Here is a 26,731-nt window from a genome sequence, read left to right as displayed (position 1 = left end):
AGGAGACTTCCCAGGCTGGTACCAACTTATTAAAATAGTATTCAACAGAAAAATACAGAGGGAATTTATTGGGCTACAAGCAGAGTTCACTTTAATTGTTCTCATCTATTAAAGGCTTCAGTCAGGCTTTTATTCATTCCCATTATAGTGACCCTGTTCCAGCCACACTAACTAAAAAGTTTTTCCAAATCCACACACCCAGCTAGACAGAACATCACACCTGCCCTCTGAAGGGATCAAATGCAAGTTTAATTCTTCAAGTTTCTGTCCAGTGTGTCGATGCTTCTTTCCTCAGCTAGGCAATTGCCAGCTTCTGGCTAGTCCTAAGGCAGGGGAGTTCAGCCACTCTACTTTACTTCTGTATTTGCTAGGCTGCACATGACAGGTAACATAGCATTGATCCACCAGGTGACTTCACAAAACTAATGAGTTGTCACCTAAGCAAGTCCCCAGTCCAAAATGGAATTAAGGAGGATACAGCGTGGAAATTTCTCCTTTCAATTACATCAACCCTGTGCTAGTTGCCATGGGAGGCAGACCTGGCTGTTTGATTGCTCTACTCTTCCACAGTCACAGAGGCAGAGCAGTGGCACACATGAGTTCAGGAAGCATTTATCACTCAGTTCAAACTGCACTGCTAGCAGTGTCTGAACTACCCAGTTCACAGCAGGTTTTGGTGCTGCAAAAAGAACTGCAGTGTACTAGCACTAGTCCTGGGTACCTTCAGACGGTTTCTGGCACATTCATAAAACTTTGGTTCTTGGAGGTACTGGGGGCACCAACACAAAATATTTTCGGTGTATGCTGTTGGCAAGGGTTCTTTGTCTCATCCAGTGATGCTCCCACTGTATCGTGACCACTGCTAGCCCTTCCTTGGCTCTGAATGACACTTCTTCTGTGCCAAGTTAAACAGCACCTTTGTATTTTCCTCTCTGCCTTTCTATTTTTGGGTGCTGAAGCAGTTACCAGGATCTGTTATGCACTCCTCAAAACCAGAGGTCCGAACAACTGAGAGGAAAGGATGATGAGCGAGATGCCTTTTTTACACCTGTTTTGCAGTCTATTAGCAGGAGTTCCTCAGCCCATGCCAGAAGAGGGCAAAAGGTATCAGTGGCTTGGGGAGAGCCTCCTGTTTGTGAGTGGATTTAAGTCTTAATATAGACCAAGTTCCAGGCACCTTCAAAAAACTCAGCGTGATGAGACCTTGGAAAGTCTGCTGGTTACATGGGAGCTGCTGAATGCCATTTCCCCAAACAGGAGGAAATAGGAAGTACAGCATGATTGCAAAGCCACAAGCTATTACTGTCCTGTTTCTACTCTATTCTTGGTATAAAAATAATACAATTCCTAACGGCTGCCCGTGCCAGCTGAAAAGATCTCTGCTTTATGAAAAAAAAAAAAAAAAAGCAAATTTTTTGCCTTATCTTAGCTATGTTAACTATTAGGCATGTCAGTATTACATTTTTGGCACATGTGACCAAGATTTCTGATCATAATGTAAGAACTCAGCTTACTTTTGAGATTCATTTTTCCAAGTAAGTCCAACTCCTTGGCACAATAGCATCATGTTTGCATAGCATGTTCACACAAGCTCTGGAGAAAAGCATTCTTGATGCCTCATTTATGTTTGCAGTTTTGCCACGTCATAGCTGTAAATAAAACTCACATTTCCAGTTTTTGACCAAACTGTAGCACAGCAGAATGCTCAGTTTCATCAATATTTTAAAGTTGGGACTTATGCCCAATTGAGTAACTTTACCTTTGTCAACTGAATAATTTTATCACTGACAAAGATAAACTGATAGGGGTTTGAGCGATCAGACAGTAAGTTTAAGAAACAATGTTTGTCATCAAATAAATGTAAATATTTTTATTTTTTAAAAAACATTAATGGCACCTTAGAGGCAGTGGTGACTACACAACAAAATATACAAAAATTACATTTTTGTAGTTGTATCTTTCCACAGTGCTGCACAAAATGAAAACAGTATGAGAAATATTGTCGATCACACACTGAGACAATTTAGTCAATAAACAGACACTTTTTGGTACACCTCAATATGACCAGACCCAGGTTCCCTGGGTAAAAAGGAAAGGTGGCTTTGTGCAAAACTTTCCAACAACAGTACAACTTAATATGCTAAACATACAGCAAATCAACCATACAAGATAATTTGACAAGTCCTCATGCAGTCTATATACAGCATCATCTCCATTTGCTTTTTCAGGGAAAATAAGCATTCTCATTAAAATTAAACTTTTCTTGAGAAGCCTTTCACTGCTGTAATGTAAAACTGATTCTTTCTGCTGGATTCCACTCAGCATCAGAGACCATTCAAACTTTGTGTGCAACCAAGCCTTCTCTAGCCTCTTGCATTTTAAAGGGGAGCAAAATAAACGGAGCAAAATTTAGCAATTAAAGGCCACATTCTTGCATGACAGTAAATGAAAAAAGCAGGCAACTCTTTGCTTGATTAAAAAACAGAATAAACTTGCCTGATTGCTACTCCTAGATGGACTTTTGGAAGCGATTAAATTCTGTCATCCAAATGAAAATGTGTAATTACATTAATCTGTGTTTACCTTCTGTTGTACCGCTGAATCCAGAATTACAATGTCTGCTTCACAGAAAGTGACTTGGTTTCCAAAATTGCTTTCTGTACCACCTACAGAAATCACAAGCTTCTGTGGGCTTTTTAGGTGGTGGGTTTTTTCCAAATAATTTCTTCTTTATTGATTTTAACTCCAGAAAGCATTACCTATGACCAATTATGCAGTTGACTTTCTATCAAATGCAACCCTGAACTGATTCCTCTTTGAACAGAAGCATTCAACTTTAACTTCAGATGCTGGAGCCCTTGTTTATATTATTCAGAAGCTAGGAATTGACCTGTAATCTTTATGATTACAAAACTGAAGCTTATGCTTATAATGCTTATAATGGATTTTTCTAGCTTCAACTTCTAGTCAGTGGATCATGTATTTTTCCTACAGTAAATTACCTTTATCTGTTGGATTTCTATTCCCCAGGTAAGAGTCATGATTTGTTCGAAGAAAACCATTGCTTTCTAAATATCTTTCATGTAGTGCAAGTATGTGATGCTCCTGCAGCAGAGGTGCTAGGTAACACATGCATTTTGATATTAAATTAAAAAGCAGTCAGATTTATAGCATTTCTCTAAGAACTCAGAACATGTAGACATGACAGGAGTGCAGTAAATTGGAAGGCTGAACGAATGAATAAAGCAGAAAGGCAAAAGAATTTAAAAAGCATCTTGCTCAGTGCTGTCAATGACTAATTGGATGTTCAACACTATTGGAGTTACAGTTGAAGCTAGTGGAGGGATCCATAATACAAGTGTCAGAGGTAACCTAATTTAGACTTTAATGCTGAGATGGGAAAGATCAGGTAAACTGTGCTAACCTCCTCAAGAAGCTGCAACTCCAGAAATCTCTAAGAAAAAAGCTGCCAAAAGCCTATTGAACAGGTGTGAACAATGAACTGAAGGGCTTATCAGTGAAAGAACTGCTGTCAAAGTGAAGTGAAATTATTGATTACCAGGCAGCACCAAGCAGAAAAGACACTCTCTGACAGCCTTTTTGTTGTGTGGGAGTGTTTTAGAGGCCTATGAGGAGTAAGCTTAAGGAGCATACTAGGAATGAATGAGGACATAAAAGCAAACTGCCCGAATCCTGACAGAACATGGTTAATTGACTGAGAAGCTGAAGAAAATTTTCATTAAGAAGAGGTTTTGCGACCATTTGGGACACTTCTACAACAAGCAGAGTTCTAACTGCAGGCCAGCTAAGTACACTCATCCACTCCCAGCCTTAGCTAGAAGTGATCCTGATACCAAAATTAGTGACATCAAGTGCTGGCTGGCCCAGGCACCAGCCTGCTCCAGGGTACAGGCACAGCTGGTGAGCCTGTGCTACCACATTCTGGTCCTGCTTCTACCTCTTCCCGGTAGGCACAAGATAGGAAGACACTTTCTTTGCTGAAGCTGCCCCATCACTCTGCAGGGAGGCTGCCTGGAGGGCAGTTTTAGGGGCTTCGCTACAGCAAAAAAAGGAAAAGCTCATCTCCCTTTTTGTGCTCCTTTGCACTCCCAAGGACTTCCCATCAGCCCCTGAAGTCTCTAGGAGTGGAAAACTATCCACCTCTTTCACTAGGTTGTTCTTCCAGCCTCGAGAGCTAACATGACAGGTGGAAGACTGCAACACACACCAGTGTCAGCACAAGGTAAGCAATGGGAGGGTGAAAGGAGGAGGAAAGACTTCCCTCCCCTCTGGGTGGCCTTCCACTTAGAAGAGCTTCGGGCACTGCAGCCTCACTCCGTGCAAAACTACAGCCATTTCACTCAAAATCAGGTTTGTATCCTTCACTTTTTTAATTTCTTGATGTGCGTCACATCCTCCAGCGATTTAAAGCCAGAAGTGAAAATTACCTAGAGAAGTGCTGTGCCCATTTACCAACCACAATTGTTTTACTTTGCATGAGTAACATTATGCAGCTTTTACAGCTTTTTCTAAGTCTTCTGCCAGATATAAAGCCAATATGGAACCACTCGACCCTTCTGTTTCCAATTTGGACCCTGTCAGATTTTATCAAGATAGTGAGCAATCTTTCATAGGCCCATTGATTTTGTGTTCTACCCTCATTTTGCACCAAGGCCAGCTTCCAGGATTGTCACAGCATGCCCTTGGAGCAGAAGCCTTCACATTCCCAAGTCATACCACACCAACTACCTTTGGGTTAAGAAAAATGACAAACTTTTTTGCTGCCTGACTTAGAGTCTACCTGACATTACATTTTTAACTACATTCACTAGAACCAGGAGTATTCTCTCTTTAAACATGGAACCACACAACTGAGTTTTTTTTACTGTAAACATTATTAATTTCTTTCTTGCCCACGTACCCTTCTGAACCCTTTTACCAAAATGCCTGGCAGAAAGAATTTCCTCTTGTGGCCAACCCAGGAGGTGGCTGTGCAAATTGAATAGAAGAATGGAGATTAGAAATAAAGACAGCAAGAAAACACCACGAAGAGTCACAGCTTTCTGAAGCTCAGTACCAGGACTCTAGCAGTTTTTGTAATGGGTGGATAATCTGCAGAAATGAGGGAAATAAAAAGTCATAGGGCTGACCGGTAAAAAGGGTGGTGGAATTCAGGAAAAGACTTCAGAAAGGAAGGGACTCTGAATAAAAGCACACTCTTTGGCTATGGAAACAGAAAGTACACACTATAGAAAGCCACCATATGACTTCATAACATGGAGATAGGAATAAATTGTATTAAACCAGTGGAAAAACCAAGAGGATCTCAGGACACACACCAGAATGGCCTAGAATCAAAACAAGGGAAACCCTTTCATGTCATGTAGAGCCAGAAAAGGGCTAGTTTTTTCATTTTAATCTTTCTAACACTGTGGAACGCGATTCCCTGTGAAGATGAGTTCATGTACTGTATCGGTGGAAGTAATCTCCTCAGTTTATGAGCTGGCTGCAAATGGAGGTTAAGTGTAGGTACTTGGAAGGCAGGGGCAAAGGCCTGTTGCAATAGGTGCACACAGTGCCAAAATGGGTTAAGAGACATGAGAAGGAAGGTCTCCCTGAACTGAAAAGCAGCAGGAGCACATGCAGCAACTAAGAGAAGTTTTATACATAACACAATACCTCCTTCCATCTTTAGAGGATACCAGGAATACAGAGGTGAGGCAAAGAGGGGAAAAAAAACCCCAAACAAACACATTAAGGAAAAGTAGAATGCATCTATATGATAATTCTTCCTGACACAGCCAGAGATAAATCAATTGGTAAGTCAGGGCTTTATAAATGCATCTGCCTCTCAGCAGGACTTGTGCTTTCCACTCCACCTTCCCCTGAAGGTTAGACAGGGTTGGGTTAGGATAACATGGGTGTGCCTGATCTGATCCATTTCCTGTGCCTGCAAGCCAGCACAATCCTTCCTGATTTCTCTGTTCAAAGACGTAACACGTAAAGAATTCTCAAATTACTTTACAAGTGTTTTAATTGAATTTTCTAAATGCTGAGTCATAGCATTATTTATGCAGCTAATTCTGTCCCTCCTTCAATCCCTGAAGCCACAAAAATAACTGTGTTCACTGTTAATCAAATTGTGGCAAAATGTCAAAGTTCTTCCCCTGCCTCTCCTCCCTTATTCCCTTTCCTCAGAACAAGGTTTTCTGAATTTCTACACCAACTATTGCACTTGACTAAAACCAGACACACACACACACACACACACACACACACTAAGTAATACCCTCACCTTCCCCCACCCCATAAAACCGTCATAACAAATCCTGCAACTGAAAAGAAAATCTGTCACGACAATTATTTTCAAAGTAAGCAACACCAAACATCAAATAATGGTAGATGCTGGTTTTAGGTTTTTTTTTTTTTACCTCATTTAATGGAGAGTGAAGAAGGATTTAGGTTGGGGTGGCTTGGTTTGGTTTAGTTTGGTTTTTTTTTATTTATTATACTTCACGGCTGAAAGCCAAGCAGATTTTTTGCCCTTAAAACAAGCAAAAGAATTCCAGTAAGAAAACAAAGCCAACCTTGTCTCCTAGTAGTGGTACTGTATGCTAATACATTACATTCAGGAATGTTTGTCAAGAGAGCCTGCACAGTGTTGCTGTGTTTATGGAAGTTTAACTTCCATAAATTTGATTTATTTCCTCATGCTTCTTCCACATTCCTTAATCTGACAAGAAAGAGAAATCCACTGTATCCAGAGTTCCACCACCTTTCGACTTTGCATTCAGTACAAACAAAGGCTAACCTAAATCTTGCCTTTCTGTGTACTCCTTTTCCCTCACAGCTGGCAGAGCTTGAAGCAAGTGAGTGCTTTTATCTGCATGGCAACAAACCCACCAATTTCTCTTTCACAAAACAGTCTGGAGATTTGTAATTCGATTCCATTCATCTTTGGAAGCCTTATGCTATTTTCATGTGCTTCCTGAGTGTGATAAGGAACAGTGGCAGGATAAAACAATGCTAAGTGTGGTCAATAGTCATCATTGGTCTAATTTAGAAACAAAATCTGTGCATAGGGTTACTAGCAGGAGCATCATGTTTTGCTGATCCTGAAAACTGGAAGTGCCATATACAAATATGCATTCATTCAGAATCAAGAACAATTAAAATATATGACTGTATAATTTGGCTTACCACTCTAATTGGATTCAGATAGAAAAATAACTTAGTAGTTAGTATAACAGGGCTGATACACATTATGGTGCACTCCCCTCCTGATCACACTCTCTACATTCCAGTCTAGGAAAAAGCACACCTGAAAACTGCAGTTGCTTGGATCCCTCCCAAAGCATCACACCATGTTTGTGGGTCTGGATTTGTAAAGTGGAAAACCCACAAGATTAAGGCAGAGGACTGACACAAGCGAGCAGTTCATCACAGACATGACCAATTAAACACAATCTAATTGAAAAGGCAACTGACTGCCAACAAATACACATGTATGTATTTACACTTTAAAGTCCAAGAGTCTTTGTAGCCTTCTCCATCCGTTCTGCACATTTTAACTGACAAAAAATTTAAAACTGAGAAAAAATAATTTGTATACATACAGCACTTAGAAAACAGGAAGGGGAAGAAAAAGAAAAGAAACAGAAAGCAGTGAGACCAGCCACTTCATCTTGGTATGATCATCCTTTCTATGGCACAAATTATATGATCCCAGTTTTTACAAAATATTGCCAGCAGTGTCACTGCAAAAAAAGTGCAAATGATATGAAAACGGCTCTTCATCATAGGAGCAATGAACTTTGCAATAGTGGAAACACACACTAAAATGACAGTCATGAAGGCCAGGATAACATTTATACATTTCCCCAGGAGCACTTTGGCATTAACCGTTTCGGACTGCTGTGCTTGCTGCTCCTGCTGATGGAGCTCCAGCTTTGAAACTCGGGTCTGGCATGATTCCAAGGCTTCCTGGAGACAGGAGACAAAAATCAGGGCAGCTTTATTTCCAAACACCACTGTTCTCATTTTAGCTTCAGAGCTATCCACCAGCTAGATTAGAAACATTATTATAGACTCTTAAAACTTGAATGAATCAACTCTTCCCAAAATACATGCACACACACACATATATATATATATATATTTGCATGTGTGTATCATTGCCTGCTCAGGCATAATCAAGTCTGATAACACTGTTCAAAATACAGTTTTTACATTTTTCACACTTGAGAAAAGGTATTACAACCCTAATGTTCATGATAGATGTTTCCTGCATATACTGATGAGCTAAAGTACTGGCAAAGCTGTTGCCACGGCAACTTCCACTGCATTAAAAAAGTATCAAAGGTTCTCTGTATATGCTATAGAAAACATTATGGTAGTACAGACTTGCCATGATAGTAATTAAATCTGCTTTGCAACGTGTACCATTTGGTTTACACCACCTCTACATTACTTTTCACTCAAAGCCACCCATCACACAGCACTGGGATTGAGTCCTCAGTAAGAATATTCTTCCACCCTGCCTGTACATTATTTTCAAATCATCTTGTGCTGCTTTAAAGTCCAACTGTACAAGCCTGACACCTGCAGTTCTGCATTGAGAGGCTGAGCAAGCATTTTAAAAACATTTTACCCATCCCTGTGGGAGAGAGCCAAGAAAAGTTAGGTTGTTACTCAAAATATCCACGACTTGGATGCTTTTACTCCAGCTTATTTACCAAATCCCCAAAGAGACAGGTTTAGTCAGGCCCATTTGTACAGAGATAAAATAAACAAGGCTGTATCAGAGTAGCACTTCAATTAATTTTAGAATTCTTTGACACCCCTCCAGGGTTCCACTGACGAGTTAACATATTTCACAGCTTGGAGAACTCATTCAGCTTTTGCATCCTCAAGATGCCTTCATGGAAAGGAATCATACATGAGAGACCCCTGTGCTTCACACCCACAAAGGAACCTATGATATGCTTCAGATTCAGTATCATCCCTTTCCCACACTGTTCCCGAAGGGGGGTGGAGGTGGTGGAGGTCCTTACTCTCACACCCATCAGGAAACAGGGTCCTGAGCTCTCTATGCTTAGAAATGGGAGCACAGGGGTGTACAGGACAGGGCTTGTTTGGTTTTTTTACCATCTGAGCCCAAAGAAAGACAGCCTTTGAGTATTCCTCAGTTGCTAGTTAATTAAACCCATGGTAATGCAAAACAATGTTTTCACCACTCCCTCAGACTTCAGGCAGAAATATTATGCATTATATAAAAGCTTACATTATATACAAATATCCAAGTATGCAACTACACGCTGTCAGGACAAACTTGTAGAAATTATTAATGGCTTTTGAGTGAAGCCAGACATGACTACAATTGATCACTGAGGCTTCAGCATCAATTCCAGAAGATAAAATTCTGAATGGAGACTGTCAATGAGATTAACACACTGGGTTTTCACCTTCAAACAGACAAAACACGGGCTTAAGTCTTTCACGATTCCTTACATAAAAGATGAAGATAGAATGCCAAGTGTTTTATAGTATAAGAATTCTACAAAATTTTGAAAGTTTATGAAAAACAAACAAAAAATGTACCTGAACATCTCGTGATCGCTCATAAGCCTGATATGCCACTTTCTCCTCTATGCTGGCTAGCTCTTGTTTCAAGTTTGCTGTCTCGTGCTGATGAAGATCAGTGAGGTCATTTAACTGGTCTTCCAATCTTTCATATCTTATCAGGAAGAAAGGTCTAAGTTTAGTTCATTCTATTTGAAAAAAACGTACATCATGAAAACAGTTACATATTTTAAAAGGTAACTTCTCAGTGCACTATGGATTCAGCTGACTGGCATTACCCAGCACACAGAGAAATCAGTAAAAATCTGACTGGAAACTGTATATAAGCATTTACTCAGCAAACTGAAAGCCTTCTCTGAGTGTTCCTTGCTGGGGGTACTGAAAAGTAAATACTTGTACATCTTCAGAAAGTTATATTTACTATAAACAGTGGCTGGGAGTATCCAACTCACATTTTTCCAGTACTCACTTCTCATTTAGAAAAGACAATATGCTTTCATAAGTAAGCTTGAGCCAGTTAACAGCTCGCCAATAGTGCAAGGAAAAATAAGTTCCCTGAATCCCCTCTTCAAACACAACTTCAAAGTCCTGCTATTCAAGTACTGCCTGTTCTGGCAGTACCTCTCTGTGTGGTAAACCATTTCAGCTAAACCATCAGAAAACTAAAAATTTATTGGTGAGTTTATACTTGGTTTAACAAGCAAATGCTGCAGGGAGAACAAAAAAAAACAAACAATGGAAGCAAAATTGTCTGTGGAAATATGGTAGAGTAGGATTGAGATATTAATGGCAGTAAGCTGTCAGAAAAGGCTACTCTGCTTTCTCCTGAAACCAAGTTCTGCAGGTAGTAGACAATTTGCCCCAATCTCTCCTCCCTCATGTTACCACCAGACATGCAGCCTTCCCTTGTATATTTCAAGAAGCGGAAAAAGGGAAATCAATAAATATTGCAATTCATACTGGGGTTTTGGCCATTAGTGTAGTAACAATTTCAATAATCAACATTTACTCTAACAAGTGATATGAAAAATGGGATAAAGGTTCAGCAGGTGCAAGCCCTGCATAGAACGTATCTCACTTCCCACAGTGGATTATAAAATAATTAATTGCCAAGTAACAAATGTAAGAGGAAGCTGTGCTACAGCACTTAGTAACATTTTACAGCCATTTGTTACACCAGGGTCCAAGTGAGATTGCATCCACAAGATAGCAATGTGTTTGAGAAGTGTAAGGACAAGGTACTCAGGACTCAAGGGTGTATTTATTGGCTGTTAAGTCACCTCTGCACCACAGCAGGCCGATCCGTGTTTTCAAGTCACAACGGATCAGAATTGTTCCAACCAGTTACAAAACAATTGGCATTTCCTATATGCAGTATTCACATTATACAATATGCCAGTAAGATGTCAGATGATGCAATTTCTGGCAAGGCTTTGACAAAAGGCAAAGAACTACATCACTTGATAGGAAATACCAATGTTCTGTACGTATTTTCACTTATCAGGAGTGGGACGTTTTGGTACCAAATATTGATTGCTATTACCTTTTCTCCTCTTGCTTCTAAAATACCACACACACAAGCACACACCCACATTTACATTTTCCAAATGGATTCTATACTCATTCCAACATAATTTCAGGAGAACAGTTAAAAAACCCAAATACCTATATCTTTCTTCTTGTAACATCTGAGAAATAAAGCCATAGTCTCTTTTAAATTGTGCTTTTAAATTCTCAATATCATCAGCTAATTGAGACTGTGTCTCTTTGATTTCCCTTAGTTCCTCCAATATCACAGAAAGCTTTCCCTGGCTGTCCAGGCTACTTGGCACAGCAGGACCAAAGGAAGTATTCCCATTACTCTCTGCTGAGCCAGAGGTCCCACTTGAGCATTCATCATCACTGACATATTTTGGTTTGGCAACAATGGTGGCACTGCCCCCATATGTTCTTGAACTCGTTTCTGGCCGAAATTCATCCAAGGAATTTTTCAGATGAGCAATGTTGTCAGCACTACCAAATTTGTTTCGGATCAGGTTTGCAAACTCTCTCGACTTGCTGAAAACAAAGACAGGAGGTGTCAAGGATACACCTGGCACACTCGACTTGCTGCTCTCCGCTCCGTGCCCAGAGGAACGGGACTTTCCATGCTGAATATCTTTCAAGTTATCTTTAGAAGTGTCCTTAGTACTTTTGGAAGATCCGTTTTGTTCAATATCCTTGAGCTTTTTGTGATACTGTTCCAATTTCTTCTGCAGCTGAGCAATGGAGTGGGCAGATTTCTGGTTCTTCTTCTCGAAGACTTGTTTAATGCGGCCAGCCTGTTGCTTGTCTGCACTGTTTACCAGTTTCAAATACTCTGCCACATTTCCATCTCGAGCTGTTTGTTCAACTTTGATTTGTTCCGTAACCTTGAGGATTTTCTGTTTCAAGCTGTCTGCACTGAGTTTGACCTTGTGAAACTCTATGACCCCATCTGGTACATCAAAGTTCAGGTTGGTGTCAGAGCCTCCACGGCGAATGCTTAGTGGTAAACTCAGGGTATTCATGTCATGTCTTTCTACCTGAGGAGAAAGAAACAGAGATAAATGGAACTTGAATTTTGCTTCTTAAAAGCCAGCTTTCCATTTCCTTTTCCATACATAATTACAAGTACACAATACAGAGCAAGTTCTGGTAGCAAGGTAGAAATTCCCTCATATGAATTGAAAGCAACAGAGAAGGCAAGAGACCAGAATCACTTAACCAGAAGTCTTCATCCCTATTAGGATGCAGAGTTATCCTGTGTGACAAACAAGTTACATTTCACTAAAGCTGACATGACATCCTAACTATAAAGACTGCTTAACAAGTTCTCCAGTCACACTGAGTCTCCAGAGCTTTAAGACCTGAAGGAAGTAATCCAATTGCTCAGGCAAGACCATTGCAGAGACAAGGAAGAAGTTATTGAAGTATTTTTAAAAGATGTGTTTGTGAAATGCTTGTAACTACTCTTTGATTTAAAATGCCTGACAACCTCTGATAAAGTTTGATTTCCAACTACAAATTATTGCCTATAATGCTGAAGATCTTGCAGTCAGACCTATGCACACAGTGCGTATGTCCAGTGATCACCATTCAATCTCTTCCTTGATTAAAAACATAAAATCTTAAGCATTACTGTAAGACTTGTTTTTTTATCCTTGTGAAGTTTTCATGGTAATCCTGGAAATTCTCTCCAGCATTCTTCCTACAGTTAATGACATGCATCATGCACAGATTGATCAGGAGAACTTGTCTCACCCTGTCTGTATCATGACAGATTACAAACAGAGAGTGGTACAGTCATGTAATTGGAGCTGTGTCTGATTGTTTCAGAGACAAAATCATATCTACTCCTACTTTATATTTTTATCTATATATCACTGAGGATTACAGAGTCCTTTTCTTTTTCTTTTGCTACTGCACTGTTCAAGGTGCAAATCAGACAACGTAAAAGTTCACATTCACCAAACTCTAAGAAAATGGACACTTGAAGAACATAAACTGAAAAGCTCTGGAGTCGATAGTTACTTGTGGAGAATATTGGTTAATGGTGACCATTACAACCTTTAAGACTTGGACTCTTTAACCTCAAAGATTAGGCCAGTGCTACGGCCCAACTGCTTGGCAGCTTACCAGTTTGTTAAAAAAAATTGATACTGAGCCGTATGCTTAATTATTAAAAATAGATGCAAGTAACTATTATAAATATATACACATTGTAGTCAATTTATTATCATCAGTCATCCATGTTTGATGACAAGATCTCGTTAGCATTTGCACAGGACACACACGGATGCCACTGTATATCCAGAATGACTTAAAGAGTGACAAAAATCACAGGTGCCAAAACTAATTTCCACTTTATTGACTTTAACTGAGCATGTCATAGAAATATATTTACTAGAAAAAAAATAGCTTTTACAGATCACTTTTTAAACCAGTAAGACTCATAGTAGAGTTGTCATAGCTAAAAAGTACCTTTAATAGAAGTAAAAACAGTCTGACATAGGATACTGGTTTCTTTCCAAAGGCTCATAGAGCACAGAAAAGCAGACAAGGCAAATAGCTGGAAAACTTAGATACCAGCTCTGTAATCCCACATTGCAAATATTACTTCAAATGTATTTACTGGGCCTGGAACAAATTCAGTTTGGAAAAAAAGCTGAGTAGAAAACAATTGTTTCCTGAAACAACCTAAACAATTTTGAATAAGCTTTGGAACAGAGTTATACTGTAGTAAATCACTGCACTGTACACACAAAATAGACAGATCCATCACTGCTGTCACTCAGCACAAGCTGTACATAACTTCCAAGAATGGGTGGGCCTATCTCTAACCTTTACACAGCATTAAGTGTTTACTTCCTTAGTACAAAATAGCTTAAAAATACATTGTAATAATTGGACACAAGCCCAAACCAGGTCCTTTCTCCTCATGTCCTCTCCCTCACTGGAGTCTCCAGCCACCAGCAAGGTCTATCATCACCATGCATCACCTACTGCCTTCCTGGAGCTTCAAGGTCACAGCATCAATAGAGACAAAAAGAACAAGACTGCCAAGGGAACACATCTGCTGAAAGTTGCATTCTTTTTGAGTTACGGAAATCAATTAGCATGCAGCTAATCTGCTTCTGAAATGAGTAAAACTAATCACAAGGTCAGTTTAAATTCAGTGAAGTTTAGAAAATAATTTAGACACAATTCCCAAAACACTACCAGGAATAGTTTTTTAGCTTGCTGGACTGAGACCTCACCAAGGGCACAGAAGAATCATATCCAAGACATTCCTCTGATTGTACACGGCCAAACAAGGCAGCTGTTCTCTTGCCAGCATGAGGCAAGGTTGAGTCAAGCAACAGAGGCTACTGACATCTCTTGTTGGTGGGGTGGTTTTTTAGGGGGGAGTTGCAGTTTGAAGGGTTTTTTTGCTTGATCAGTTTGATTTTTGGCTTTGTTCTTTTGTTTGTTTTTTGTTTTATTTATTTTTTGCTTGTTTGTTTGTTTTTAAAATCCAGAAGCAAGCAGACACTGAAGGACCCAGCTATCTCTAGACAAGTGGCTTACCACCTGTCTTCTACCTTTATGAGGCAGTTTGGCAAAGATCTATTGTGTTTGCTTTATAGCTCAACACTAATGTGTGCATTCCTGAAGCCCTGTAAAAGCAGCTTGCACATCCTGCTGTATCAAATGCCCAGTTCACTGTACTGCTGTCAGCAGCAGGAGTCTGGGATGCTACCTCAGCCCCAGAGGGACCGATTGACTCCCCTGTGATGTGGGCTGAAATCCTCCCACACCAAGGAGGCTGAATGCACAACCCCCTCAAACTGCTCCAGTGTTCTTCCAGCTATGCTACAGGAAGAGATGATGAAAGTCATCCATGCCATTGTTCTTTCTGTGACTCTTGGGTCACCAGCACTTGACAAGGGCAATTACCAGCATGGTCATTATAATGAAGCTTTTGAGAGACTGATGTTCATTGTGGCAAAACAATATACACACAGTAGTGGCTCCAATAGCCAAAACAACCTATCTAGGACCAGCTATGTTTTTTGAAGTGGGAAACACTTTCAGGAAAAGCATATGGAATCATCACATATCTCTCCTATCATAATGAATGAAGTAATTAATAGGAAGCTGGGGATTAGCAGTAGATGAGAGGAAGCTGTCCCAAGACAAGCAGTAACACAAGAAAGGCAATGCACCGGTGCAGAGATTGAGGAAATGCCAGGGACATGTCCAGAGACATTTTGGCTTCTACAAAAAACAGAGAAATCCCAATTTCCACATGGCTACTGAGAGAGCCATAGCTGATGTTAGCTTGAAAGAAGAAATCTGGGGCTTGGAGACACCACTGCATTTTATGGAACACTTCACTGTTCCCTGTACACACTTTGCTACAACCCAGTTGAGAACTAATTGTAATGTTTGTGCTACTCAAAGAGCAGCTTTTGAGGACAGTGACTTAGGAGTGCAGCAATTCAGGCTCCTTGGCTGCATCAGAGCCAGAGACCACAGATTAAAGACAGGTGCCTCTGAGAGGTAAAGCCTTCTACCCCAACTCCCTCTTTTCCAAGGAGCCCAGCAGATCCCCAGCTGCATGGTGAAGCTGTTCACACAGCTCATCCTTATCCAAAGTTAAACATTAAAGCTGTAAGACACCTCAGTAACGTACATTGGGTTTATTCTAGTTAGTAGTAAATAATAAACCCAGATAACTCTTAGTAGGTATCTGCACTTTAATATTCAAATGTTGGGGATCTTCAAGGCCATTTTATGAGTTTCAATACATTATTCAGAGGCAGAGCAGCTTGCAGAGGTTTGCATACTTTGAACATTTTCCCCAGTATGCCAACACAGTCTGCTAATAATAAAAATCCAGTTGTTCTACTAAGGCTCTTTGGCAAAGCCTCAGATGCAAACTAAGCAACTTGAGCATAGTAGGCAAGACCTTGGAATTAGAACCTGCTCCTTCTCAAGGTCAGTTTGATCACCTATCTTTCTCTCCATTTTAACTCTTATCTACACTCTTCTTATCATCTTAGCACCACAGAGTGGAGCCTGAAAGTACAGGCACCTCAAGAAAGGTGGAAACGTGCTTGTTATCTTAATGTAAGGAAAAAAAAAAAAAAGCTTAAAATGCTTTTAAAACAACAAATTCTGTAGAAAAGCAATGGCAAAGAAAGCATATACATGATAAATTGTAGTGTTCTAGAAAGACAACCTTTACTCTCTGTCTAATTTGGTCAATTCCAAATAGCAAGATATAACCTGTGACCCAAACAGCCAAGTTCATGCCAGTGTTGTTTTACCTCATATCCTATAGACATGCTCAGTTCATGAGCCAGGAGCATTCCACAAATAACCTTTTCTCTAATTTCCAAGTTAAGGACTGAACTAAGGCCAAATTAGCTAGATCATTGCTTTTGTGTGAAGAAGTCTTCAGATATGGTACTATTTCAGATTAAATGAACAATGGGAGAAGAGAACAATGAGGGGAAGAGGCAGTTTTCTGCTTCACTGCTAACATCAGCTCCTTCAAAACCTAACAACATCCACTGCAAAGTCTCCCCAGTCATGACTGCATTCAGTCCTGTTCCAGGTTGTTCACAGCACAAAACCTGACATGAGCAAACCAGTTCCAATACAAACAACTCCTGTGCCTTCAAACTTCAATGAGCCTTTATAACAGTAAATAAGCTACTTCCCATCTAGTGCCCAGCAGCCATGTTAAAAAAACAAAAAAACAACCCAAAATCAACCAAATAAAAAAAAAACCCCAACCAAACACATACCAAACCCAAAACAAGATCACTCTCCTGGCTAGAGAAAACAATACAATTATGAACTAATACTCAGATTTACTATGCTTAAGTTTTGTAAGAGGTAGGCTCCACACCCCACAGTTAACTATTTAGCTCAAGATCAGTCCCACACTTTAGATAAGCACCATTAATTAAGAAGGACTTATTAAAATACTCTCTCCTAACTTCTTAAATCAAAATGTCACTTTTATGTGTACGTGCCTTCTTGCTCGGGTTTCCATAGCAATATAAGAAAATACTTGGGAGCCCCAGAGCCTCAGGTGCTACATGGGTGCTTCCATCAAGAAGTGCTTATGAAAAGCCTGGACTCCTACTCCCACTGGAGAAGAGTGATTTTCACCTGACACAAGTCCTCCAAAATACAGCCACTATGAATCAGTCTCTAGGCAGCACGGCTCTGAAGAGTGATGCAAGACACCCTCTATCTATTCTCCTAGACTAATTGTTCAACCCAGTTTTGGGTTTCTTTTAAGTGCTTTCTTCCCTCCAGCTTTTACTTATTTTCTTCCCTTCCCATTCAATAATAAGCTTTCTTTTTTTCTAAAGAAAAGGTGGCAAGAACTGATTTTTCCATAATACTGTGAAAATACTCTGTGAAAAGCCAGCTGCTACACATTTTCAACATTAAATCCTTTTCTATGAATGAGAATTTTTTAATAAGCCAACCACATTCCTGCTATGACTGGCTACTTCTAATAGTTACATCACATGCTTTTAATTTCCCACCACTTGTGATTGAGAGTGTGCTTTCCTTTGGATCACTCCATTGTCTAACACCACAATTTATCTACTATGTGTTGATAAAGCTACAACAGCTACAACCTGCTCCCTCCACCTGGTTCTCTCTTTTTCACGCTCAACTCTTAATTTCATTGCTCTTCAGTTTGTCTAAGAATTTCCTGAGACCTCAGCCCCTAGAACTGCACAGTCATACAAGAGACTTCCAGGGAATATTGCTAAGCTTCTTGTCTTCAGTAACTCCCACATCTAACTTAATAAGTTAATAACAAAACAATGTTAAGGAAGTTTTAAATATGTAATTTACTGATTTACAGAAATCAACCCCCCAAATTAATACTGCCTGCAGAAAGTCTAATTCATGACTTGTTATTGCTTTGTGCTGACAACACTTACATTAAAAAAAAAAAAAAATTATTTTGTAACAGGAACATTAATACTTTATAGTAGCAGAGAATTTAGGAAGTTCTACCATGAAGAGAGAAAACACTAAAATCCAGAACGACATCATCATAGACAAGAAAGAGTCAGTCTCTTGTTTGTTTGTCTTGGCTCTTTTGTTTGTTATAACCATTGCAAAGCTTCCATTTGTAAACAAGAGAACAATAGCTCCATCACGCATAAGATCTTTTCATTTGCGTGAATGCTGCAGCAGCACATCCTGAGCATATAAACAATCACATCTTGTCCTGTACATGAACCCTCATTTATTTCAAGAAGCCTGCCTGATTCTTCCTTTTTTCCCCCTCGTCTCTCCACACTGGGCCGATCAAGTAAAATCTCAAAAATACCTTTCTGTTACCTCAGCAGTTCACAGGCCTTGTACTTCATATGAAGGCCTAACCCAAAGACAAGGTCTGCTTCACCACCTTACAGCCACAGCTTTAAGCAGCTTTGATGTAAATTTTCACTATTATGAGCAGTACTGGAAGGCTTACAGCTGTGGCTTTGATGTCTCTCTAAGAAGACTGTACACAAACCCATCTATCTTGCAGGTATTAGCAGCTCTAAGCTTCGCTTGTTCATGAAGTTCAATATCTGGTAGCCACCGTTCACATTTTTGTGTACACCATAGATTTCAAATACTAATGCACACTATAGAAGGTATTTCAACCCATAAAAAAAAAAAAAAATCTGTATTTTAGAAGAGTTCCACAAGTCAATAAGATAACAATCAACCCAAAACACAGAAGGCTTTTCTCACTGAAAATAAGAATCACCAATCAGAGAGTAATAAAACCCTACTGCAAAATTTTTATCTTCTCTTAAAAATATTCCTGTCCTGAGAACACACTTCCTTGGTTAGCAAGATTTATTAAATGGAATTACTTTGAGATATGAATTCAGATCATTTTGAAAGATATACTAGGCTAAATTATACTTATGTTGCCTTATTATTTGTAACAAAAATGTTAGATCAACTTTTTTTTAAGTTTTAAGGATAAAGAAAGAAACTATTTTTTAAATAATTGGCTTTAACAGGGATTACAGTACAAAAACTCTGGTGTAATTTTGAAAAAGCTTGAGAAGTAACTGTCTTGTATTGTCAGGGTGGTACTGGCAAATGGAAGAAGACTTTTCCTTTCAGAGATGTTTGCAAACTGAAAATACAGGTTTTTTTCTGTTTGGCCAGAACCAAAATGTCACAGGTGAAATGAAGTCCTGTGGATACTAAAGGCTCTTTACAAACAGGTCTTCTACCCCAACTACAGGGCACTTTTAGAGAACACCTCCTACGAAGAATGAATACACAGGAGAGTAAATATAAAGCACAAAATTTAGGGACAAATTCTGTGCCTATAAATTAAAGACCAAACTCCATTCTCTCTGCCATCTAACACAAAAAACATCTGTAAATGCAGAACTGCAAAATCAGAATTACAGCCAAGAAACAGTAATGGCTTTGTTTAACAGACCCCTGGAAGCTGCTCAGAAACCAAAACATGAACACATGAAACTGCTTAGCACAGAACAGACCCAGCAGAAAAACTGTGTGTTTACATTGGTCAGCCTTGATCTGCTAAAACCACATTGCTAATCTAAAAGTCTTTTAAAACAATGCAATTAAAACCCTGTATCTTGGCTATATTAATTTAGAGGGCTGATAAAATATTATAGACCCAACTTTATGCAACTTTGAGCACGTTTTTGCATAAATACATTAATATAGCCATAATCTGGCACAGATCTAGTCAATAATTACCACATCAGACAGAATGCTAAAAAGGCAGCACCAAAAATGTAACAAGAATAGTAAAAGTCACTTAAGAAAATTACATGGGCCTTGATGGCTTTGCAGCCCATAGTGCTTTTACTGTCTTTCCTTGCATTTGGACAAGTGTTATTGGCCTCTGTCCTTTGCATTCAAGGCCATTAAGGGTATTTGCTGGGGGTTTTTTTTGTTGTTAAAACTCTATCTAGGAGGACAGAGCAGATGAAGGCCTTTATAATTTTAGAGTCACAATTTAATTTGACTCTCAGCATCCTTAAGCATATATTGGGTGTTTCATCCTAGCCCTCCAGAGGAAGTTATGGAATCAGAGGGATTATTTATTTAATCACAATGACCAATACTAACAACGTTTAATTGTTCTGGGATAATGTCTCTCAGGTAATGAAAAAAATATTGGTCTTCAAATAATATTTGCTGAAATATAATTGAAGTTCGGAGATGTTTACTTTATCAAGATGTTTATATGGCACCATACTAACCATAACTGAGAGTCTAAAGACAAAACAGGCAAACTTTGTCTGTTCATATCAGCAGGACTACTGGCTAATCAAACATTTTTTTGGAAGGAGAAGCAATATTGTCATTATAATATTGTAGTTCAGTCAACTTTACACAAATACAAACAAGCATGGCTTGCTACAAAAGTATCTACACTAACAGTTACATGCTTATTTGTACATTTTTCTTCTCTGTCATACCTATTTCTTCTTGCTTTTGCATATCTAATACTTGCAACTTTATCTTTTTATCTGGAATTTATCGTGCTTTTTATCTGAGATATATTTATCTGGTGAAACACTTACTAAGATTTACAAAAACTGCCCATCTGTGCATTAATATTTCTTACTAGGCTTATAGAAGGAGATACAGGAATCTAGGACTGTCTCAAAACAGTTTTAAAATAATAGTGGTGGATTTATATTAAACCATACAAACAAGTGTTTATTCTGGGTACTAAAAAATCCAAAATGCATGATTTTATATAGTCAATACATTTCAATTTGATTGAATACTTGAAACAACAACCGAAAATATTGCTAAATTAATGAAACACAATCTTAAAGAGAACAAATTTTGCTATATCCTCAGTAGTGCCAACAAATCTACAGCAGTGGAATACAGCTGGGATACATACATATGATAAAACCAAAATTTTCAACTCAGATATTAGTGTACACATGTGTTCTACCCTGAGAATCTCCTCCAGCATTGCTGGTAAGCTGCACATGCTATCAAGAACCATGAAGTTACCTGTATTTTCTAAGGAGAAACAGTAAGAGAAATTATAAATATTATATCCAACAAAAACTTCATGAATCAAGTAAATATTTCAGATTCCAATAGAGCCATAGCCTGTGTTAGCTGGACCAGGATAGGAATAAGAATTGTGCCCTTCCGAAAAAAAAGAGAGCACAGGCTATTGCTTTTCTGCTTTCTTGAGCTGTCACACAAACACTTGCCATCCATGACTTGCACCTTCCAGGAACTGAGTCAGAGTTCATCCATCAGGTTCTCTGCCAAGTGTATGAAAACAACAGAAGATGCTTCAGAGTATTTTTAAGAGTTATTTTTCAGCTTACTGAAAGCTCTTGCCTCCCTTACCTGACCATGGAGAATTGGTGAGACTCTCTCAAGCCACTGCCATGAGTCAAACAGTTGTACTCATCACATTATAAGATTTCTTCATGAAGCCTCAGGCTGCCCAGCTCAGAAAGTTTGTTCTCCATGTTCTTTGGCCATTAAAAAGCAACAACCATTTAAAGCAGGATACAGAAGTTCAGTCATATGCTTCCCTATCTACCTTCCCCATATACTTTTATTATGCCATGAAGTACTGCAATTAGCCTGATGGTCTTTTTAAGGTAGCTTGTAATCTTAATTCAGTGCCTCTACAAAAAAATTATCACCAGAAAACAGCATGTATTCAGTTTACATTCAAGCTAAACACAAGAGGACCTCTCAAAAGCACACAACCATTTTCACTATTTTCCAATTCTCTTTTAATCCTAGTTCCTACGTATTAAATTCGTATAAGATTTTTCTATTTTTAGAGTTGTGGAGATGTTAGCAGCCTATTCACCAATATGATCTGATTAAAAATGAAGCTGCAATCAATATTCTGTTCCTAGCCTGCCTCCCTCTCCTTTGAACTTTCTAAATAGATTCTTCTTTTTTTTTTTAAGTTTCTATTCAGGCCACCTAAAAGGACAAGCTTGATCACAGGGTTGGCTTTGGTGTAAGATTTATAAACATATCACCATATTCAGTCATAGCAACAGCACAGAAAATAAAGGAACAAAGTGGAGCTCAGTGGGAAAGGAAGCAGACAAGAGTCCTGCTGTCCTTGGAGTCTGACCACAGTTACTGGCACTGCGCTGAGCCACGGCTCCACACCTGAGCAGGGAACTCTGCTTGGCTCCAGGATCCTGTAGTCAACAGCCCAATTATTTGACACAGGAGACCTCAGACTGTTGGGAAAATGGAAAAACAAAACAAAGCCCTAAACATAGCACTCATTTTAAAAGGTCAAGGCATTAGAAAATTGCTAAATATTTCTTCCCTTGATCTCTCAGAGTAATTTAACCTGCAGAAACCACTGTATCTAGTGGTTAGATAAGAGGATAGAGGTTTTATCAGGCAGATGAAGCTCTATATACACCACTAAGCCTTCAAAAGCCTGCCTTCTGTGAGATTAGCCAAGTAACACTAACTTAACTACAATCACCACACAGTGAGTTAATATTCTACATTGTATTACATGCTGAAAAAACATTTTCCGGATACTATTTCTAAATAAAGACTGACAAATACATTCACTTTCTGTAGTAAGCTACTTCACAAGCTTAAGAAACACACAAACCACACCACAGCTCTTTCTCAAGGCAATGGTGTTAACACCAGTTTAAGCAAGTCCCTCTCTTTCTTTCAGCTACTGCTCATCCATGAAGTCTGTCATGCCTTGACTTCAATTCCATTATTTCTAAGGAATACTTTTAGCTATTACCTCGCTGAAAATTCCACAGTATTGGTCCAGGTTTCACTATTACAGCCAAAGTCAAAAACTCAGGAGCCATGGGGACAGTGGTTATGTTAGATCTCACAGACTCCTGTCCCAGATCAGTGATTTGCACAGGACAAAAACCTTCCATGCAACAGAAGCAAAACATCAATACAAGGAACTCTACCACCATTCCTTCCCCCTCAAAAGAACAAATGAGAAGTCAATTATTTCATTGATCTGCTTTCCAAATTCAGATTTTAGAAATCTGTCTCTACATATGATCCTGGTACTAATCAGGCAACACTGGATCATTTTAACTTTATGGAGCAGACTGACATAGTTAATTATTCACTCCATTTGGTCTGTAGGCTTTTTACTTGCTTTTGGTTATCTTTCTCGTTCATTTACTGCTTTAACAAGGTTGTTATAAAAATTTCACAATAGTTACACAACAGTTATATAGCTGAAAGCCAAAGACACAGTAAAAATTGCTGAAAATGCTTGTTCGGTCTGTCTGCTAGCTGAAAGCCAAAGATCCACCAAAAATAAAAGAATCTATATATTCAAACATTTTCAGATTCACTCAACCACAGCTACTGGGACTGCTGTAGTGCAGCAAATCTATGTAACAACTCTTAAGCACATTTCAAGTAGCATAAACAGACTAGCAAAACCAAATACTTGTCATTACTTGGCTTTTCATTGGAAAGCTGTTAACTCTTCTTAGTGTGATGCTGGTGATGTTTGGTTTCTGGTACTGACTTCATAATACAGGTTGTTTTAAAGATTCAGGTAAGATGCTGTGCATGCATTCTTGTTAAGCATGCAGAGCTAGGTCCACGGGTTAGCACATGTGGTGTGGCACAAGAAAAATTATACCATTTTAACACTGCTTTTCAAGTTCTCTAGATGGCTTCTGGGTCACATGAGGTAACTGATAAAGTTCTTACAGTTTGTAAAATTTCACTGTATTATTTGATTACCTAGTGTATTAGGATTGAAACTTGTGTCAGAACTGATCGAAGGTTGTCTTACAGTTTTATTATTATCTGTATGGAAACTAAAGAACTCTTCCTGAAAATACCTTCTGGAAAGAGCTCCAGAAGGTATATAGTTTCACTACATGCAGCAACAACACCATAGGCACTATGCAAGTTTTAACCCCACCAGAGAAATTTTCTTACAGCTTAGAATGCTAAGACTCATTACAGATATTCTGCTATCAGACAAAATCTCATAAAGAAAAATCTAAATGATTCAGCAGATGTGCTAACAGGCTGACCATATAAGAGACTGCTACGTGGGACTATACATACAATCACTACCTACAGATATGGCAGCCTGCCAACATCTCTTACAGTGAGCAAGTCCAGCAGGGTCAAAATACCTTTAGAGTAAAATTATCAGAGTTGGGGTATTATGCCTTGATGATCACTTTCTGAAGAACTCTCCTTATTAAAAGTAGAAGTTAAAAGTTGAAACTGGAATTTCTAGATACTTGTCTCTGGTACAACCTGCCAGAATGGTTCTGAGAAAAACTCAACTAGTTGCAAGAGAAGCCCAGGTGACAAACTGTACCTCTAAGCTTGCATTGGAATAGCCACAGCAGGTATACTCAATGACCAGTTTGCATTGGAATTTGCCATTCCACCTCCCCCCAAAGCACACCGACACACTAGTAGGTAATACCAGCCTGAGAGAAGAGAACAAAAACTAATCATCACCTTGTTCTTTCAAAGCAATCATGAGTTCCAAGTATGAAATCACTATTTATTTACTTCCCTCTTGGTCAGTGGTGGCTCTTTAACTTGCTCAGCATGAGTTCGCAAGATAAGATTTTGTGCTCTCCCACCCACAGAAGATCAGGGGTCACAACTCCCTTCCTTGTTGACACTTTCAAGGACTCCTGTTAGGCCAAGAGTAAACACAGTGTATCTTTGACAACCACAGCCACTTCATCTGTGCTTACATTTAGATGCTGCAGCCACCTCGGGTGAAATTTCATCCTCAGCCTGATACCAAAGGCATCTGATGCCTTTGCACATAGTGGTTCTGCTACCTGCAAATCATAACCTAAGCTCTTATGTCTTCACTTTATCTTATCCATGGCATGGCTGGAATCCATGAAGGATGATGGTAGCCACTTTGGCAGATGAAAGCTGAACCAGCTGCTATTTTTCAGTGAGGCAGGAAGGCCTGGAGTTTTTCTACACATAGCTCAGAGAGAACACTTAAGGAGCAGTTCTGCTCCTTCCTGAAGGACACAACATACAAGGCTTTTGCTTCAAATCACAGCTTACTGGTTAAGCATGAGTTCATCAGTTCTGTTCACCCAAGTTTCTGCCTTATGGGAGGCTCATGTTTTTCCCCTTACCACATATCACACTTTCACATCTCTATATACTTCTTTGTGAACTCTTCTGTTCTCATTCTTCTCTGCCACCGCTTGCCTCTCGCTTTTTTAGCCACATACAGGTGGGTGCCTTCCCCTAATCCAAAACTTCTGCAACCTATGTACTCCAAAAATTTTACTGATGCAATTTAGATTTTTCTTCCCTGAGCCAAGGAGTTTTGAAGCTAGGATCTAGCCTTATAACATTTATCACGAGGCATATAATGTGTTACTAGTGGAACAACTTCCTGTAAATTTTATTGGTATCCCCTCACATTAGGAAAGTTGAAGAAAATCTCACTATCAAAGTACAATCCTTCTTGTAGGTCTTCCTCAGTCTCTCAAAAGATGCATTATCAACCATACAGATACTCTTTAGATTACATAACTTTACAAGGAAAGCAACAGCAGCTTTAATTCTAGGAGTCTAGCAGTAAGTTAGCAGCAGCAATATGATGCAGCTGCAGAAATAAGAACCAACCTAAATGCAGAACAAGCAGCTGTGTAAGTCATGTAACAAGCTCTGACACTCAGCCTTTCCCATCAGCCTGCCAGTACCTGGAAGAAACTTTTTCCTCCCTAGTTTCTGAAGCATGGACCTTCACTTCTCAGAAGTACAAAAAAGTATGAAAGGGATCATGTATAAAAACCAAAGCAAACAAAACCCAGACAAACCCAGGCCAACGTGGAAAGCTTAAGTGCTAAGTTATGATCAGCCATAATCTACTCATGAGCCTATCCAGGCTGCCACTTGCCTATCAAGCAAAAGTAACATCTGTTTTTAAACCTACCATTGCCCTGTACTGCAGATGCTACATGATGGGGAGATGCTGCACCATAAAATACACTTCACGATTTTTTTAGCTCATTTTTTTTTAAGCTTACAGCAATTGAAAGAATAAATTAAACATCTGTGTAATCTCTATAATGAAAAGAATTACCGGCTTCTTTTTTCTCTCTTTTCTGCCACTCAAATAACAAAGCTTGGAAAGATGGTAAGTAATACTTCAAAAGCAATTTTAGCTGATTGAAACAGAGCTGTGATTCTCAATAACCTACAAGAGAACTCATGTAGGTAGTCTGAAGACTTTGTACTAAGGCAAATGTCACTGTTTCAAAGGGAGATGCACTTAGCCAGTCATTTCCTGAATTCTTTTTCCTGTTATTTTACATGCTTTAAAACCTATTCCTGAAGAGTTTATTGCCTCATTCTCCAGGGATTTCTTCACAGTCACTTTAGAACAGTCCACTTAGGGGGCCACTAATACGACATTCTGTTGCCAGGGGAAATCAATCCAGATACAAAATGTATCATGACTTCGGTGCAGAAATCAATGGCGAATAAACACTCCATCAAAGATGAATCACGTTTCGTCGTGCAACAGGCATGGGGAAAGAAAGAACCTGTAGGCTTGCTTATCACTTAAGAGTGTTCACCA

The 26,731-nt window shown here is 39.1% G+C and overlaps 1 protein-coding gene across 7 annotated transcripts in view; it reads right to left on the bottom strand.

Annotated features, from left to right (window-relative positions):
* Positions 1–1,843: 1,843 nt before the first annotated feature.
* TMCC3 (transmembrane and coiled-coil domain family 3) overlaps positions 1,844–26,731 on the bottom strand; it is a 134,909-nt gene continuing 110,021 nt past the window's right edge. For 5 of the 7 annotated variants that reach the window (XM_071765032.1, XM_071765064.1, XM_071765054.1 and 2 more), the window contains exons 2-4: positions 11,248–12,146; positions 9,601–9,736; positions 1,844–7,983 (exon numbers count right to left, since the gene is read on the bottom strand). In XM_071765032.1, coding sequence (XP_071621133.1) covers positions 7,681–7,983; positions 9,601–9,736; positions 11,248–12,146 — 1,338 coding nt within the window. In that variant the 3' untranslated portion in view covers positions 1,844–7,680. Of the gene's footprint in view, positions 7,984–9,600; positions 9,737–11,247; positions 12,147–21,501; positions 21,757–26,731 lie in introns of those variants that run through there. The other 2 variants (XM_071765045.1, XM_071765038.1) reach the window with 2 other exon arrangements.

Source organism: Heliangelus exortis, chromosome 1 (assembly GCF_036169615.1).
Source record: "Heliangelus exortis chromosome 1, bHelExo1.hap1, whole genome shotgun sequence".
NCBI classification, from domain to species: Eukaryota; Metazoa; Chordata; class Aves; order Apodiformes; family Trochilidae; genus Heliangelus; species Heliangelus exortis.
The sequence above is the reverse complement of the archived record's forward strand: the minus strand, read 5'-3'. Positions and strand labels throughout refer to the sequence as shown.